This window comes from Gekko japonicus, unplaced genomic scaffold (genome assembly GCF_001447785.1).
Source record: "Gekko japonicus isolate JY-2015 unplaced genomic scaffold, Gekko_japonicus_V1.1 scaffold2745, whole genome shotgun sequence".
NCBI classification, from domain to species: domain Eukaryota; kingdom Metazoa; phylum Chordata; class Lepidosauria; order Squamata; family Gekkonidae; genus Gekko; species Gekko japonicus.
In genome coordinates, this window is record NW_015167139.1 from 171231 (window position 1) to 190024 (window position 18794).

An 18794-nucleotide genomic window follows, 5' to 3' on the forward strand; every position below is an offset into this window, starting at 1 on the left:
GGGTGGGGGTGGAGCCAGGAGCGGGTGGGGTTTGGGGAGGGGCGGGGCCTCAGCAGGGAACAATGTCACAGAGTCCACCCTTCAAAGCAGCCATTTTCTCCAGGGGAGCTGAGGCGATCTCGGTCAGCCGGGGATCAGTTGTAAAAGTGGGGGATCCCCAGGCCCCACATCACGTGTCGACGCGCCAGCATTTTGGCCGAAACCCTATGGTTACCGTAGAGTTTTTTGCCAAAATGCTAGAGCGTCGACGCGCAATGTCCCCCGGTGTGATGATGTCACTTCCGTGTGATGTCATCACACCACCCGCATCAACGCACGGTGGGCCTCTTTGGGGGGTGGGGCTTGGCCAGCTGGCCAATGGTATACTGGAGCCCTGAAGATCGAGGCATCCCCTGGCCGGACTGAGGGTGTGGCCGCCTTACGTCTCGAGACAGGGTGCTGTACGAGATGAACCACGCTTCATTTACCCGATGAGAGCAAAGACCAAAACTTTGGAGACTTGCCTAACTTGCCTCTTCTCTGGGATGCTAGGATTTAATGCCAGACGACGAGGACTAATCTGTGGGAACACCAGCTTATCCCACCACTGTATGTCGCTCTTGTGGCTATGCCGCCTGGGGCCTCTGGCCTCAAGTGGAAGTTCGGGTGGGCGGCAGGGCATGCAGCCACTCTAGGACGGTGCTGAAGCATGCTACGTTGCTTCTGCCAAAGCCGTATGTCGCTATATTACGTTCCTGGTTATCGTACACCTTCAAAGGTTGGGTGACTGCTCTGCGTGTTTGTGGAAGGGCCGTTATGGGTGTTTTCGGGTGGTGGTTCCCAGCATTTTGGGTCCCTTGGCAACTGCCAGCAGTCCAAATGGCTCGATCTCTGCAAAGCTTGGCAGTCAAGCAGGGTCGGTCACAGTTAGGGCTTGGATGGGGGGGCACCACGGAAGGCCGGGGTTGCTACGCAGAGGCAGGCAACGGCCAAACCTGCCTCCGTTAAGACTCTTGCTTTGAAAACCTTGCGGAGTCGCCATAAGTTGGCTGCCACTGGACATCACGTGGCCACTGTGTGAGAACGATGTGAATTAAAGGGGATGGGGTGGTCATGAGTCCCCACTGAGTGACCGTTTGAAAGGTAGGTGAAGGAATGAGCGTTTTGCATCACCCCGCTCGCTCTTGTTAATGTAGCTGACTGTGGAGGTCGTATTTGAAAGTAACTTCACGTGCACTCTGTGCTTGTTTTCCAGCATACACCGTTCCTCCGGGTGCGTCTCCACATAACTACCCCAACACCACCTACACGATAATCCAACAACCTCCAACCACTACCTCTGTTGTGGTTGTTGGCGGCTGCCCTGCATGCAGGTATGGTTTCTTTCTTTCTTTCTTTCTTTCTTTCCCCCACCCCCAGTGACCCCTGTTCCATGCCTGGAAGATGACAAAAAATCTCCAGGATCCCCGGCCAAACTGGCCTGAAGAAAAATTGCTTCCTGACCCCAAAGTGGTGATCAGCATTTCCCTGGGCGTGTCCCCTGTGCCAGCCAATTTCTCTTGGCTGACCTACCTTGCAGGATTATTGTGAGAGAGCCCTGTTGTGTTGCCCTTCTTTGGAGGAAGGGCAGGATTTGTGTTTTTTTTTTTAAGTGATAGAATGTTGATAGATCAAGATGGGTAGCCATGTTAGTCTCTGTAGCCATAGAAAAGAGCAAAAGTCCAGTAGCATCTTAAAAGACTAACAAAATTTGTGGCAGGATAGGAAGTGAAGAAGTGAGCAGTGATTCATGAAAGCTCCTGCATGGCCCCAATTTTTGTTAGTCTTTAAGGGGCTGCTGGACTCTTGCTCTTTTTCTACTGATAGAATGGTTGTCTGTACAGTGCCAACATGAATCCGTTCTCTGGAGTAGATAGTCTCATCTCAAATGGCTGAGCTAGCCAGAAACGCTGGTTGAGATGGCGGTTTCAGACAGCTCATTTGATAGTTTTTATATGTTTTCGCCGCAGGACACGAACAATGCCGCATTTGTCTCTTAATTCGAGATTTTACTCTTCTCTTTCAAGTCTGGACTAGCCTCCGAAACCTGTCTGGTGTCTCGCATCACACTGTTGTCAGTCCTTTCGCTTAGGGCAGGGTGAACTGCTCCTTCCGAGAAACTGCTGGCTGAACTGGCATGCTTGTTAGTGCCGTCGAGCAGACTTCCTTTGTGTCCTGACCTGTGGGAGCCGAGCTTCGTACAATTGCAGGTGTTAATTTTGCCTCTTTGAAGGTTCCAACCAGCTGTCTTGACTTAAATGCTACGGCTCCTTTTCCCCTCTGCCGTAGATCTGATTCAGATTTTGGACTCGCAGTAGAATTTGCCTTGTCTCCCTTAGCCATTTTTCTAGCCAAAAACTTCTGCACAAGCCTAAGGAAGATTGAAAAATGAGTACCTAATCTGGAGTCTGGTTATACTTTGATCTGTTTGGTAAAACAGATTATGTTTTAGTATTTTGTCGTATAATGAACACAATAACATAAGAGAAGCCAATGTTGGATGGGCCATTGGCCTGACCGATTTCACACAAGTGCTACGCCACAGTCGCGCCTTCCTTTGCCCCGCTCCTATTGGTCAATTTCCCACTCGAAGCTGCGCGGCTGCATTTTGCCCTGCGGTTTCGCCTGATTTTCCCCGTGGTTTCATGATCCTGTTTTTTGAGGATCACGAAACAGCGGGGAAAAGAGGTCAAAATGCAGCCGCGCGGCTTCGAGTGGGAAATTGACCAATAGAAGCAGGGCAAAGGGAGGCGCGACCGCGGCACAGTTCTTGTGTGACATCGGTCTAACACTCTGTCACACAGTGGCCAGAAATACCAGGTGCCCTCAGGCGGTCCAGCAGTGGGGCCAGGACACTAGAAGCCCTCCCACTGTTGCCCCACCCCCAAGCACCAAGATTACAGAGCATCACTTGCCCCAGACTGAGAGTTCCTATCTATCCCTTGTGGCTCATAGCCACCGATGGACCTCTGCTCCATATTAAGAACATAAGACAAGCCAGTGTTGGGTCAGGCCAATGGACCATCCAGTCCAACACTCTGTCACACAGTGGCCAGAAATACACGCTTCCATCAGGATGATTGTGGGGCCAGGACACTAGAAGCCCTCCCACTGCCCCCCCCAGGCAAGAATACAGAGCATCACCTGCCCCAGCCTGAGAGTTCCTATCTATCCCTTGTGGCTGATAGCCACGGATGGGCCTCTGCTCTGGAACTGGCCTACAGGTAAAATTAATCACTAGAAATATATGTTCCTATATCTTCCAGAAACGATTCATAATTTTCTTTTCCTTGGGTCCTTTTTCCTTTCTCTTGCATGGCAGAGACAAAACGCTGATTAATACAGGGCTCCCCAACGTGGTGCCCCCAGGTGCCATGGTGCCAGCTGAGCTGTTCAGAAAGTGGGCGGGGACTTTGTAAGGCAGGACTTGTTATTGACGGCCCTCATTTCCAGTAAAAGAGTTTTCAATGGATGCAGTATCAGCAGTAGAAGAAGAGATTGGGTTTATACCCCGCCCTTCACTATCTGAAGGAGTCTCAGAGTGGCTTACGGTCTTTTCCTTCCTCTCCCCACAACAAGACACCCTGTGAGGTAGGTGGGACTGAGAGAGCTCTTTAGAGAACTGCTCTTAAGAGAATACCTCCAAGAGAACTTGTGACTGACCCAAGGTCACACCAGCAGCCGCATGTGGAGGAGTGGGGAATCGAACCCAGTTCTCCCAGATTAGAGTCTGCGCGCCTAGCCTTTACACCAAATTGGCTCTCAGTGGCAGCTGCTGAAGGTTCAAGAGGTCTGGCAAGCACGCAGGCTGGTAGTTTCGCTCCCCCTTCAGGCTTCCGTTCCTTTTATTGAAGGCAGTACATCGGCCGCTCAAAGTGGGAAGAGGCTGATTCGAATCTCTGCTTCCAACTGGGCCGTGGTTGGTTTATCGGATCTTTCAGGGCTGGGTCGACAGGAGCCCCAAGAAACACTTTGCGAGTTGCAAAGTTTTTGTAGAAGTTGGACATGACCAAAGTTGAGTTTCTCGCTTCAAGAGATAGTTGTAGGGGAGTTCAAAACTGGGGGGGATGGCTATGGTGTTTTGAAGGGTTTATGACTCCCCCCCCCTCCCTGAGCTTCCAGTTGTCCTACTGGTATCCTCTTCTTCTTTTCAAGGAGATCTGGGTGTTGCTCACAATTCCCTACGGTAACCCTGTGAGGTTATCCTGAGAGAGGGTGACCGGTCCAGTATGAACTTAGGGTTGCCAGGTCTGGTTTGGAAAATACCTGGAGACTTTGAGGGTGGATCTGGGAGAGGGCGGGGTTTGGGGAGGGGAGGGGCCTCAGCAAGGTACTGTGCCATACAGTCCACCCTTTGGGGCAGCCATGTTCTCCAGAGGAGCTGATCTCTGTCAGGTGGAGATCAGTTGTAAAAGCGTGAGATCTCCAGGCCCCGCCTGGAGGCTGGCAACCCTAGCTTCATGGATGAGTGGCAGTTTGAACCCAGGTTTCTTGTCCTAGTTGGCTATTACAGTTGCCAGGTCCTTTCCTTCTGCCAGTGGGGGTGGGTGGCAGGGAGCTTTCTGGGAATGGAGAGGGGTGATGACATCATGCGGAAGTGACGTGGTCATCTGGTATTTTGGGCAGAACTCTATGGTTACCATAGAGTTTTGCCCAAAATACCAGAGTGTTGCCGTGCGACGTCCCTGGCACGATGATGTCTCTTCCGTGTGACATCATCACACCAGGGACGTCGTGCCTGGCCGTGGCTGTTGGGGGCGGGGCTCCCCCCTGCAGGCCAGATGGCAGGTGGTGGGCTGGAGCCCAAATCAAGGGACCCCCTGCTCCCACCTGGGGCTGGGAACCCTACTGAATATTCTACCCCACCCTGGCTTTGTAAAGCAGGGGTCCCAAACCTTTTTGAGCCAGCGGGCACCTTCAGAATTCTGACACAGCTTTTGTGGTCACAGCCAGGAAGTGGAGCTAGCCACAAAATGTGGACAGGTGCCAGGGTGCCCATGGGCTCCATGTTGGAGACCCCTGTTGTAGATCTCCAGGTTAAAAACTATTGTGCTGTGATATATGCCCGTGCGTGAGGCTTTTCTTCTGGTCCGAGGTAACTCTCTCGGCACGCGCTAGAACGCGGCCAGTCCTCGCGTTCACCTTTGCTGAAAGACACAGATGAGCGTTTAAGTCTGAGTCGCTCTCCCAGCAGCTGCGGTTCAAATACGAACCCTGGCTTGTGGTATAAATAAAGCCTTCTCTATTTTTAGGCCATCTGGGCATGGTTTGACTGTAAACCACAGGAAAGCTGATTAGGTTTCCTCAGGCCAACGTCTATTTTATAGCTAAGATTAGCAGGTCTTTAAATGGGGGGGTATTGCCGCCCCTCCCCCGCTTCTCCTAGTAGTTACTCCAAGTGCTCATGGCAATAAAGAAAATGACATATCGGTTCTTGGCAACTTTCAGAAGTATAAATTGTTTAGCCGACGCGTAAGCATTGAGCTAAGAAAGGACCGTGACTATGTAGGTAGACGCGGCCTATAATTAGGTGGTAGAAATGTACCAGTGGCCGACGAGCAGCGATGCCAACTGTATCTACTTGACAACCGGCCAAGGCACTTGTTGGGCTACAAATCCACCAGGCAAGAGACGTTCAGAGGTGGTTTTGCCATTGCCTGCCTCTGCATAGCAACCCTGGGCTTCTTTGATGGCCTCCCATCCAGTTACTACCCAGGGTCGACCCTGCTTAGCTTCTGAGGTCTGATGGGGTTGGGCTAGCCTGGGCCGTCCAGGTCAGTGCAGAGATGGACAGAGGTGGTTTGCCATGGCCGGCCTCTGCGTAGCAACCCTGGGCTTCCTTAGTGGTCTCTCATCCACGTACTTACCAGGGGTGACACTGTTTAGCTTCCGAGATCAGGTAAGAATGGGCAAGCCGGGGCCATCCGGGTCAGGGCAAGAGACCAACAGAGGTGGTTTGCCATTTCTCTCCTTCTGCGTGGTTTGACACTGCCTGCCTCTGTGTAGCAGCCCTTGACTTCCTTGGGGGGTCTCCCATCCAAATACTAACCAGGGCTGACCTGGCTAGATTCTGAGATCTCTTTAGACTGCGTTTGCCTGGGCCATCCGGGTCAGGGCAGAATAGGAAACCCCAAATCTCTCCCCCTCCCACTCAGAAGCCCTGGGAAACAGGGCAGGCCTTGCAGCGCCCCCTCAAGTTCCCCAAGGAGGGCCCCCCAATACCTTGTCAGAGAGCCCCTTCCCGAGAGACAAAGCCACAACAGAAAAGACCCAGGCTGTAGTCAGTCAGTGTCAGATCGGCTATCCTCAGTGGTGAGATGGCCAACGAATGGTTGCCTGATGACCGTCGTTGGAGCACAGAGACGTACGGAAGTAGACAGTCCTTCAGATAGGTGGGTCCCAGATCAGGAAAGCCTTTAAAGGTTACCGGCTTTACACAGCCAGAAAGTCTGACCTTGGTGAAGGAAATTCTCTGTTCTTGGTCGTGTAGCCGCTAAAGCTGTGTCGTAGGAGGTCTTCCCTGCGGTTTGCATCAGGAAGGAGCGGGTTAAAGAGCTGTTGTCCATGTCTTCATCCACTCTTGAGACATTGGGTTAAATGTAAACAAAAAAGGCAAGCACACGAGCCTTTTCACATTATCCCTGATTCTCCATGTTTCCCGGTTAAGGGGGAAATGCTGTTCAAACCGGTTACAAAGATGATCTGACTCCAATGGTAATGAGAGAGAGAAATTTTACTTACAAAAATAGGAGCGCAGCGTAGATGACACATTCGTGTAGGTGCATTGAATGGATTGTGAATGGATTAACTCCAAAACGGTTCTCTCACTACAGCTCCCAGCCCATGTAAGAGACAGAAGGTCCCATATAAGATAAAACACAGAACGCAGTCAAGGGCCAAAGAGCTCAACATCTAACCGATGAGAGGGTGGCAGCCAGCGTACGAGAGAAAGGGAGAGACAGACAAGAGATAGAATATCCTCTTAACTCGTTCTCTCACAGAGTTACAGTTTCCAACATGACATGGGCGGTGGTAGTGGAGAGAATCCGTGGTATCCTGAAGTAGAGTGAGATCAGGTAGATGCCAGCTTGAGCCCCAGCGACACCAGTTGAATTTTTGGGTTAAAATCCATAAGCAGGAGGGGGGGGGGGTATACATTTTCTAGATTCCTGTGGCAAGTATTGGATATAGATGTGTGGATTTTTCTGCCTATTTTTAAACTTCCCGAAGGTCTGCGTTCACTCTTTTCTAGAAGAAAGTTAGTGGTGCCGGGTTTTGGGAAGCAGTTTGCCAGGGTGCATAGCTAATAAGCCGTGGATCAGTGGTAGAGCATCTGCTTGGCATGCAGAAGGTCCCAGTTCAGTCCCTTGCATCTTCAGTTAAAAGGACCAAGCAGGAGGTGATGGGAAAGACCTCCACCTGAGACCCTGGAGAGCTGCTGCCAGTCTGAGTGGGCAATATTGACCTGGGTCTGATTCAGGGTCTGATTCAGTATAAAGCAGATTCATGTGTTTGTGTGTTTTGCTACCTGAAACTGTGCTGGTTCTGCCTTTATTTGTCAAAAGGGCACCGAGAGTTCTGTAACTATACCGCATCTTGTTTTTCCCCTGTGTTCAAAAAAACCTTATGGCATCTGTGTGTTTTCCAGTATGAGGGTATACACAGGCTAATTTCCCACATCTTGGGTAATTCACTTTCAGTGCACTTTTAGCAATTGTTTGCAAGCAGATTTTCCTGTTCCACACAGGAGAATCCAGCTGCAAAGGATTGCTAAAGCCTACTGAAAGTGCATTATCCAACATGCGTGAAATTAGCCCTAATCTGGGGTTAAGCAAGTGACAGAACCTGCTAGCTGTTCCCATGGGCAAAATGGCTTCCATTTTGCTGAGAGCGTGCCTGTTATAGACTTTTCCCACCCTTTTGAAGCATGTGGGGTGGCAAAGGCAAGGTTTGAACACGGGCACATTCACAGAACAGGTAGTCTGTAATTAGGGTTGCCAAACTCCAGGTGGCACCTGGAGACCTCCAGTTATTACAATTGATCTCTGTATGTCAGAGATCAGTTCCCCTGGGGGGAAATGGCCGCTTTGGAGGGTGTATCCTGTTGAGGTCCCTCCCCTCCCCAAACCCTGCTCTCCTCCCTCCAATTCTCCAGGTATTTCCCCACCTAGAGATGGCAACCTAGAGCTGCCCGGTCCTCTTCACTCGCTGACGGGGGTGGGAAGGAGCTCTCAGGGAGTGTGGGGGAACGAGGTGACATTGCCGCACGGACGTCCCTGGCGTGATGACATCATCACGTGTAAGTAATGTCATCACGCTGGGGATGTTGCGCTGCGACACTCTTTTATTTTGGGCAAAACTCTATAGTTACCATAGAATTTTGCCCAGAATACCAGAGCGACGACATCACTTCCGTGTGATGTCATCACGCTGGGGACGTTGCACCGGGTGGTGGCTGTTGGGGGCGGGGCTTCCCCCGCCTGCCGAATCAGGGGATCCCCCGATCCCACAGTGGGGAGTTAGCGACCCTGTCTGTCCGATTTCCTGATCGCAGACTCTTTAGGTTTAGCGGGATGTGGGGGAACCAGCAGGTCTCGTCTACGGTGGAAAAAATTCTCATCCAACTGATCTTCTCCAGGTCTTTCTCACTCTCCTTGTTGGTTTTGCTTAACTTCCTGCAACAGGCTTTCTCTTTCTGCCTCTATCGCTTGGGAATCGGCCTGCTGATGCACTTTTTAAAGTCTGCCTTGGGGTTATTCCAGTTCCCTTCCTTTTTTTGGCTTTCAACCCCCACTCCCAGACAGGCAGTTGCCAAGAACGCTCCCTCTGTTAAACAAACACTGCTCTTCTCTTAAATAAACTTGGGAAGAAACTAGTGACTCAGAGCGGAGAATGTTACCAACTCTCCAAAGGGGTGGTTTTTGGGTAGTCTGATCTGGGAAATGAAATATCTCTTGTTCAAACAGGGGAAAAAAATCCAGTTGCTTGAAGCAAAATTGCTCAGGTCTTGTTTCTCCCGCTGAGAGCGATGGGAGTGGAATTAAACTGACATGCGCACTCTCTCTCTCTCTCTCTCTCTCTCTCTCTCTCTCTCTCTCTCTCTCTCTCTCTCCCCCCCCCCCCCTCCTTCATCCTCAGCATTCCTGGGCAAGAAGCCTGAAGAACTAAAGCCACCTTCCCTCTGGAGAGGAGAATCCCACTTCCTTAATCATACTAATGGCTTTGTGCACACATTATATAATCTGCCGCTAGATGGTTTCCATCTCTTCGGATGCTTTAATCAGCAGTAAGCCTCGGTTGTCTTGTCTCTGCCTGCAAGGGGATCGCCTGCAGTGAGCTGGGCTTCCTTCCCTCTCCGTAGCTTGACGCTCCTTGAAATCAGTTCCAACTTGGAGGCACACTCTTCTATATGGGCAGTCTTTTGTGTGTGCAAAGGGCCCTCGATTTTAAATAGTCCTCCGTCCTTACTGTGGGCTTGAAGCTTGATCCGAAAGTGCTGACCTCTAGAACACACTTCTTGCTCAGATTGTGGGAAAGGAACTCCCAAGTCTCAATTTCGAATGACTGGGTTGCGTTGCAGAAATAAAAGGGTGAGGCAGAGAGCCAGTGACTTGCCCAAGGTGAGATCCCTGCCAGGTTTCATAGCTCTACCTTTTGTCATGACGGATACTGCAATCAAATGAGGGTGGCCCTTCAAGTGGTTTCAAGTCAAAAGATGAGCAGTGGTGGTCTGCCAGTGCCTGTCCCTGCATAGCGACCCTGGATTTCCTTGGTGGTCTCCCATCCAAGCACTAACCAGGGCTGGCCCTGCTTCGCTTCCAAGAATGAGCTAGCCTGGGCCGTCCGGGTCGGGGCAACAGATCTTCAGAGGTGGTTTGCCCCTCTGCCTGCCTCTGCGTAGGAACCCTAGACTTCCCTGTGGGTCTCCCATCCAAACACTAACCAGGGCCGGCCCTGCTTGGCTTCCAGGTGCCAATGAGATCAGGCTAGCCTGGGCCATCCAGGTCGGGGCAACAGATCTTCAGAGGTGGCTAGCCCCTCTGCCTGCCTCTGCTTAGCAACCCTAGACTTGCCTGGTGGTCTCCCATCCAAATACTAACCAGGTTATCAAGACCTTTTGTATTTTTGAAACTCCTTTCAGTTCCCTACATGCCGTTAAATGTGTCTTGACTCTTGGTCATTTTGATGTTGACTCTGAATACCTTTACCACTTTATGCAATGGTTTTATTTCTGTTTTGAATAGAAAATGATAATAAAGCATTAAAAAAAAACCCAAAACAAATACTAACCTGGTCTGGCCCTGCTTCGCTTCCGAGATCAGACTATTTATGCTGCTACCCAAACAATCCTTGGCACTTAATATCTGAGGTGCGTGTTGTCCACGGTCTTCTTGTCATCCTTACAGCAGATGGGGAGTATGGCATAATGGTTAGAGCACTAACAGGAGCTGGGATACCCTTGTTAAAAATATATATATATTTATTTAGAAGACTTCTATGCTTCCTTTCCACCCAGATAGGGTCCCCAGGGCTGCGAAGTTCAAACATATCAACATTAAAAAAGTTTAAAGAGAAGGACGTATACAGTAATTCAGTCTGTCCTTGGCCACGAGGAGCTCACCGGGTGATCTCAGGCCAGTCACACGCTCAGGCTGAACTATCTCAGAGGGACCTTGAAGCAGGGAAGAGAACGATGGTAGCCATTTTGGGTCTGGTGTGAGAAGAAAGGTGGTGGTGGGAGGGAAAGGCTCGCTTAGGATAACCAGATGAGATTTGAACGGAGGAAATCTCATTCCACAGGTAGGGTTGCCAACCTCTAGGTGGTTAACTTGTAAGGAGAAAGAACCGTGATATAATAATGGAACCTTGTTAGGGGAAAATATGTCTTCTTTAATTTTCTTTGAAGTGATTTGTCTCGAGTTTTTCTTAAATTTTAGAGGGCAGCACGTAGCTGTTTTTCACATAACAAAACGATGTAAGTTAGAAAGGAAGGTGTCAGGTCTCATCTGATGAAGCCTTGAGTGAAACGGTCTGTGGAGTGCTGTACCGTCGAGAAAAACTTGAGACCAATTTAAGAAAAACTTGAGACCAATTTACTTCAAAGAAAATTAAAGAAGATATATTTTTCCCTAACAAGGTTTCATTATTAGCATCTTAGTACTTTCTCTGTGTGTGTTTCATTATTATATCACAGCTGTTTTTCCTTACAAGTTCAGCCTGTCCCGTGATCTCTCAACCTCTAGGGGGTGGCTGAAGATCTCTCGGAATTAACGCCTGGTCTCCAGCCGGCGGCGGTCCGTTCCCCTGGAGAAAATGGCCACTTGGGAAGTTGGTCTCCGTGGCATTCTGCCCTGCTGAGGCCCCTCCCCTCCCCAAGCCCTGCCGCCCTCAGGCTCCGCCTCCCAAATCTCCAGGAGTTTCCCAACCCGGAGCCAGTAACCCCAACCACAAGTCTTAGCCAGGCTGTGCCTCGGCTCCCTTCCTGACTTCCGCAAACGGCATTTTAAAGCGTGATTTTGATATACCGGTTCCTCGCTCCATAGCTCCCAGTTTCACACTGGGCTCCCCACTGTCAGCTACGGAAGAACAAACTCCTTTCTTGCAACCGGTCACAGAGAGAAATCTTGTCGATTCTCAGCTAGAACAGGGCGAGTGTGCACACAGGCATTCTGACTGCTTGGACACCTTCTTTAAAGATGTGTTTGAAATAAAATGTAATGGTGGGGGGAGAGATGTTTGGGGTTTTTTTTGGGGGGGGACGACATTTGAAATCAAGGCATGTCAAGGTCAGCCTTCCTGTGTCCATATCACTCCATTGCCTGAGGCACTTCTGCCCAGCACACGAATGGGCAAGGCTGGCGATGGGGTGACATAGTTGGATATGCGGTGGGGTCCCTAGGTGACCAGGTGGTAATCGAAAAGAGCAAGAGTCCAGGAGCACCTTAAAGACTAACAAAATCTGTGGCAGGGTATGAGCTTGCGTGAGTCACTGCTCACTTCTTCAGTTACAGCTAGAATGGGAGTCCATCTGTCCTTATATCTTGGACAGTGGAATGATTTCAGATGCCAGATTACAATAGCAGGCGAATGACAATTGCCAGTGAATGACAATGGCAGGCATGATTGGATTAGGTGTTATATGCAGAAGGGTAGCAGGTGTGGAGAAATTAGCCTTGGTAATGAGACAGAAAACCTAGGTCTCGATTCAGTCTTGAGCTTAAGTTATCAGTTGCAATTCAGCAGTCTCTCTTTCCAGTCTCCCTTTGAAATTCCTTTGTAAGACAACTGCTACTCTTAGGTCAGCAACTGAGTGTCCCCGGAAGATTAAAATGTTCCCCCACTGGTTTTTCAATGTTGTGGTTTCTGATGCCAGACTTATGTCTGTTAATTCTTTGTCGAAAGGACTGGCCTGTTTGTCCAATGTAGAGGGTGAACGGGCACTATTGACACGGCATAAATCACGTTAGACGATGAGCAGGAGTAGGAACCTGAGATAGTATGGCTGATGTTGTTGGGTCCACTAATGGTGTTGCTAGGATCTATATGAAAGCAAATGATGGTGTTGCTAGGATCTGGTGGCAAGTGAAGTACATGGCAAGTGAGGTACATGGTGTTATGGGTACATTCTGTTTCCTGTTATGGAGGAGGAGAGGAAGGGAGCTGCAGTGGGTTGATGGAGAGGTGGTATTTGAGGGCTCCCATACCTGTTGTTGTTTTTTTATTTATGATTATTTAATGCCTAATGAGAGCCAGGTTGGTGTAGTGGTTAAGAGCACGGATTCTAATGTGAGAGAACCGGGTTTGATTCCCCACTCCCCCACATGCAGCTGCTGGAATGACCTTGGGTCAGTCACAAGTTCTCTCGGAGCTGTTCTCTCAAGAGCAGTCCTCGAAAGAGCTCTCTCAGCCCCACCTGCCTCACAAGGTGTCTGCTGTCGGGAGGGGAAGGGAAAGGAGATTGAAGCTGCTCTGAGACTCTTTCGGGTAGTGAAGGGGGGGCATAAATCCAATCTCTTCCTGTTCTTCTTCATCCTTAAGGTTGTAGTGGTTCATCCTGGTTGTAGTGATTTCATAACTTTTCCCTCTCTCTTTTCTTACAGAGTTGGAGTCCTGGAAGACACTTTCACCTGTCTTGGTGTCCTTTGCGCTATCGTCTTTTTCCCTATCGGAATTCTTTTCTGCCTTGCATTGAGGCAACGGAGATGTCCCAACTGCGGGGCGACGTTTGGTTAAGGGATCCACCGATAACACGAACGCACAGAGGCTTTTCGGGAGCCGTACCTGTATTGTAGAACCTTCCCCCCCCCAATGTAAATGTCATGTACAATCACGTTGATGCTTCAGAGCTGATTTTGTATAAGTGTTATGAAGTGAAATCTCTTGCATGCAAAACTGTTTCCAGGGGCATGTCGAACGCGGGACGCAAACCCTGCCTGGCTTCTTGTTTAAATGCACCTTTTCAGAAAATTTAAATAAAAATGTCTCTTTTTTGCATCTTCACAATAACCAGACACTCCTTGAGGGAAAATATTCTGTCTTGGCAATGCTATGGCTGTGTTACTCTCCTCCCCGGGGGGGGGGGAGGGCTATTGAACTGTGAGTATATGGCAGGGTTCCCAACCTCCAGGGGTCCAGGTGGCACCTGGAGAACTGAGTTGATCTCCAGATGACCAAGATCAGTTCCCCTGGAGAAAATGGCTGCTTTGAAAGGTAGCCTTTATGGCATTCTACCCTGCTGAGGTTTCTGTCCTCCCCCAAACCCTCCCCTCCCTGGACTCCACCCCTAAAATCTCCAGATATTCCCCAGCTTGGAGCTGGGAACCCTAATTCTACGGCATTCTACCCTTCTGAGGTCCCTCCCCTCCTCAAACCCCACCCTCCCCAGGCTCCATCCCCCAAATCTCCAGGTTTTCTCAAACCAGAGCTGGCAACCCTAATTTATAGTATAAATAATTTCCCCCTGCCTACCCTGTTCCACCTTTTCCCTATCAAAATGAGAGAATTGTGAGTCACTTTTGGGTCCTGTCGCACAGCTTTGAGAACCACTGGTGTAAGTTAAAAGTCTTTTTGATTGTGACCTCATGATTTCATTTTTCCATAAAAAGATCACTGCATCACAAGGTTTGTGCCAGTGCAGTGATTATTGGTGCTGGGAATAACATGCTGAGATCCCTAACTCACTGGATACTCCTTGACCAACTCGTTTATTTTCTAGCCGTAATTCCTCATCTTTAAAAATGGGAACTACAGATGGCTGCTGTGAGGGTGAATGAAATAAGAATCAGGAGGCATTTCAAATGCTTAATAAAATATGAGGTTTTGTTGGAGGATTGCTGTACAACATCCTTTGTCTTTTTGACATAGTAAAATTAGCTCCCACAGGAAATGACCCCTGGGTTTTTCCGTGTTGTAGGAGCCCCAAGGAGCAAACATTTCCATGCCTAAAGAGCAAGGGTGTGAGCATATTCCCCACTTTATCCTAGAGTCAGGGGTCTCTGCTCTATGCAGCTGTTTTCGTTGCCCTAAAGACTTTCTACCCTTCTGAGGTCCCTCCCCAAACCCAGCCAGCCCCGACCCCACACCCAAAATCTCCAGATATTTCCCCACCCAGAACTGGCAACCCTAGTCTGTGGGCCGACGAAAACATTCAGGGCCGTTCCCCTATATTTTAGCCAGCCACCAAACCTTAAAATTCTCCTCTCCCAAAAAAGCGGAGTGTGCAAAATACTAGAACTCGAGCGCATCCAATGAAGCTCATGGACAGTACGTTCAGGACATACAAAAGGAAACACTTCTTTACACAGAGAGTGATTTGAATCGAAATTTGCTGCCAGAGGATTTAGTGAAGGCCATGGGAATCAATAGCTTTAAATAAGGATTAGATAGATACATGGAGGATGAGTCTCTCAAAGGCTACTAGCCATTAGGAGTGTGCATTCGGCAAGCCAGCTGGGGAAGCGAAGGGGAGGCATTTAAAGATAACAGAGAGTCCTCCATCTTTCTGTGTTATACCTCTGAGGATGCCATTCACAGCTGCGGGCAAAACGTCAGGCACTACAATGCCAAGACCACAGCCGTGCAACCCAGAAAATCTACAACTAATTTTCAGCAATGCCAAATATTTCCCAAATCCCAGTATAATAGTGATACTGGGATTTGGGAATATCGGCATTTACCGAAATTTTCCGGGTTTGGCTTACCCGAACCTAAGATACCAATTTCTTTTCCCATGCACACCCCTACTAGCCATGGTGACTGAGGGGAACCTCCACATTCAGAGGCACTAAATATCTGAGTCCCAGAGCCAGGAGGCAGCATCAGGGGAAGGCCTTGGCCTCCATGCCCTGTTGTTGGCCCTCCAGAGGAACTGGTTGGCTACTGTGTGAGACAGGATGCTGGACTAGATGGACCCTCACTGGTCTGATCCAGCAGGGCTTTTCTTAAGTTCGCCTGCACCCAGGGCAAAACCAAGCATATTCAAACATTATAGCAAATAGGGCTCATAAACATACGAAGTGGTCCTGAAGCGGAGATCACCTCTTCCAAAGAGCTTCCCATAAATGCAAAGAAACTTCAAAAGGGGCAAGATGGAACACCCTGTGTCAACTCTGTAGATCCACTGAAAATCAAAGGACAGTTTACACGGTGTGCCCATACAGTTGTACTGCAAATCCTTAACAAAACTGCTGTGTGTCCCGTTGGGGAAAAAACAAAACAGGAAGAGGCCAAGAATGCTTTTCCACTCACTAGGTGGTGAAGTCTTTGTGCTTTCAAGGAGGAACGCAACACTTATTTCAGTGTATTTCAAAATACAGGTACGTATTAAAGGGGTATTCAATATGTCTTGAAGCAATCCAGACTGGCCTCATCTTTTCACAGCTCAGAAGCTAAGCAGGGTAAGTACTTGGGTGGGAGACCGCCAAGGAACCTGAGGGGTTGCTGTGCAGAGGCAGGCAATGGCAAACCGCCTCTGGTCCTCTCTTGTTTTGACAACTCCATTGAGTCGATTGTGACTCAACGGCACAGTTAACCTTTACTGAAGGGGTACAGATATGTTTGGCCAAGAGTAAGCGTCTGTTCGTTTGATCACTTGTCTCCAAAAAAACCCCCAATTCGCTGGCTGTAGCTAGGAATTGCACTCTAGTTATGAGCAGAAGGCCTTCAGCAACCACTGGGATTGAACAAATGAAGCTGCCTTATACTGAATCAGACCCTTCATCCGTCAGAGTCAGTAGTGTCTACTCAGACCGGCAGCCGCTCTCCAGGGTCTCAGGCGGAGGTCTTTCACATCACCTCCAGCCAGATCTTTTAACGAGATGCCGGGGACTGAACCTGGGACCTTCCGCATGCCACTGAGCCACAGCTCCCCCCGAACAGATTCTCCTTTTACATCTTGACACGTGGTTCATTTTGCTTGTGACCCATTTCGCTGGCAATTCGCTTCTCAGTTGCTGCAAGTCATAGGTGCCCTTTAGGACTGAAATATACTTCAAGCCTAGGACTGTTAGGTTCGAATCCAGTGGCATCTTAGAGACCAACAAGGTTTTCCGGGCTTTTGAGAGTTGAAGAACCCTTCATCAGACTGACAGAGGGAGCTTTGACTCTTGAAAATCCGTACCTTGAAAATCGTGCAGTTCTCTGAAGTTCTCCTGGTCTCGAATCGAGCTGTTCTACTGCAGACCGACACGGCTTCCCCTCTGAAACCGTCTTCATGCAGAGGAATATTTCTTCCACAACCTGAAGATTCTTGGTCACTTGTGTCTACACAGGAGGGATGATCTCCAGCTCAGACGTTCAGAGAAGACTGCTGTTTTCCAAACATCCTGATTTTCAGAACTCTGTCTTGCCTGCAGTGACTCAGTCAGTCAAATGTTTAATACGGTCAAAGACCCATAAATAGCCACCAAAGCCATTAAAACAAACAGGATATACAATTCAGCCCAACACCCCTTTTAAAACCTTAAGCATAAAATGAAATGAGGCATTTCCATCTAAAAATCATTGACGCTATCTTATGGCCTTCACAGCGAATGTTGCTACCTTTAAAGTAATTTCTTGATTCATGCTGGCTAAAAGCTTGTCTAAATAAGATCTAATGTTTCTCCCCGGGAATTGAATGCAAACTGGCACTAAGTAGAGTGAACGAAAATTCTGCCGGTTCACTGTCCCGTTTCCTTGTTCTGCAAATTTACTATCACTCCCGCTCCTTTCCCGATTCTGTCACAAGCTGCAGTATATTCCTTGCCCACAGTGACTGTAGAAGTGTATCTGACGAAGGGAGCTTTGACTGTCAAAAGTTCATACTCCCCAAAATCTTGCTGGTCTCTGAGGTGCCGCTGGACTTGAACCTGGCTGTAGAAATGCAGTATACAGAAGACTGTATAGTAGGGTTGCCAGGTCTACGTGGCTGTTGGTGGGGGGACTCCCGATCCTTCCTGTAGTTCTTCTGGCATGCGGGATGATGTCACAAGGGAGTGACGTCGTTGCATTTCCGACATTATGGGGTGACTCTCCAGGTTTTGGGCAAAACTCTGGGTTTTGGGGCCTCAAAACCATAGTTTTGCTCAAAACCTAGAATGTCACCCCTGATATTGGAAACATGATGACGTCACTCCCGGTGAGGGAATCAGGGGATCCCCTGGCCCCACTGAGGGAATGGCAACCCTACTGTATAGAGCCAGGGTGACCTTACAAGCCAAGAAAGGAGATACAGCAATGCTTATCTGAGGAACTTTCAGGCCGAAGTCAAGGATGTTCACTTGACATAATAGCTTTATTTAAAAATCCCCCCTCTCACCCTGTACTGTGTTAATCCACAACAGCACACCTTCCAGACAATCTCTCCTTCCTTTCCAGTTGTTGTTGTTGTTCAGTCGCACAGTCGAGTCCGACTCTTCGTGACCCCATGGACCAGATCACGCCAGGCCTTCTGGTCTTCTGCTGTCCTTGCCAGGCCTGCTGTTAATTATGATTATCTTTTCAGAGAACTTTTCAAGCTTCGAATAAGAATCAGCCATGTCTTTAATCTTGCGTTAGAACCAAGGTCAATGCCAGAGGAAACATTGCTGATTTCCTTCCCACAATTCGTGAGATGTAGGCAGGGTCTCTCTGTAGGGTCAGCTTCTAGAGAGAGAGAGCAGTATGCAGCCTTCGGAACTGCAAAGCGCCATTCTGTAGTTATGGAGTATGAACACAGGCAGAGGGATGCAGCCATATAAGGGCATTCAATAAACACCTGTGAAGTTGCCTTAGTCTGCATCAGACCCTTGCTCCACCAAGGTCAGAGTTACCTTCTGGCAGCCACTCCCCAGGGTCTCAGGTGGTGGTCTTCCACATCATCTACCTCCTAGTCCTTTCACCTGGAGATGCCGGGGACTGAACCTGGGGCTTTCTGCATGCCAAGCAGAGGCTCTTCCACTGAGCCACAGCCCCTCTTTACAGCTCTCCAGGGTCTCAGGCGGAGGTCTTTCCCATCACCTACTGCCTGGTTGTGTTTAACTGGAGATGCCATGGATTGAACCTGGGACCTCCTGCATCCCAAGCAGAGGCTCTTCCACTGAGCCACAGCCCCTCTTTACAGCTCTGCAGGGTCTCAGGCTGAGGTCTTTCCCATCACCTCCTGCCTGGTCCTTTTTAACTGGAGATGCCGGGGATTGAACCTGGGACCTTCTGCATCCCAAGCAGAGGCTCTTCCACTGAGCCATGCCCCCTCCCCTAACACAATATTGCATTCTTCACGGTGATTTTTCTCCTTTACGCAGGTGGTTGCATTCTAG

At 49.3% G+C, this 18794-nt stretch overlaps 1 protein-coding gene and 2 non-coding genes across 3 annotated transcripts in view; 1 reads left to right on the forward strand and 2 right to left on the reverse strand.

Annotated features, from left to right (window-relative positions):
- Nucleotides 1-13486, forward strand: part of BRI3 (brain protein I3) — a 26784-nt gene extending 13298 nt beyond the window's left edge. The window contains exons 2-3 of the mRNA XM_015413069.1: nt 1235-1352; nt 13119-13486. Coding sequence (XP_015268555.1) covers nt 1235-1352; nt 13119-13251 — 251 coding nt within the window. The 3' untranslated portion in view covers nt 13252-13486. The remainder of the gene's footprint in view (nt 1-1234; nt 1353-13118) is intronic.
- A 5031-nt stretch (nt 13487-18517) lies between these two features.
- Nucleotides 18518-18589, reverse strand: TRNAP-GGG. The gene has a single exon. It is a non-coding gene; the product is annotated as a tRNA-Pro (tRNA).
- A 67-nt stretch (nt 18590-18656) lies between these two features.
- On the reverse strand, nt 18657-18728 carry TRNAP-GGG. Its single transcript has one exon. It is a non-coding gene; the product is annotated as a tRNA-Pro (tRNA).
- Nucleotides 18729-18794: the final 66 nt, after the last annotated feature.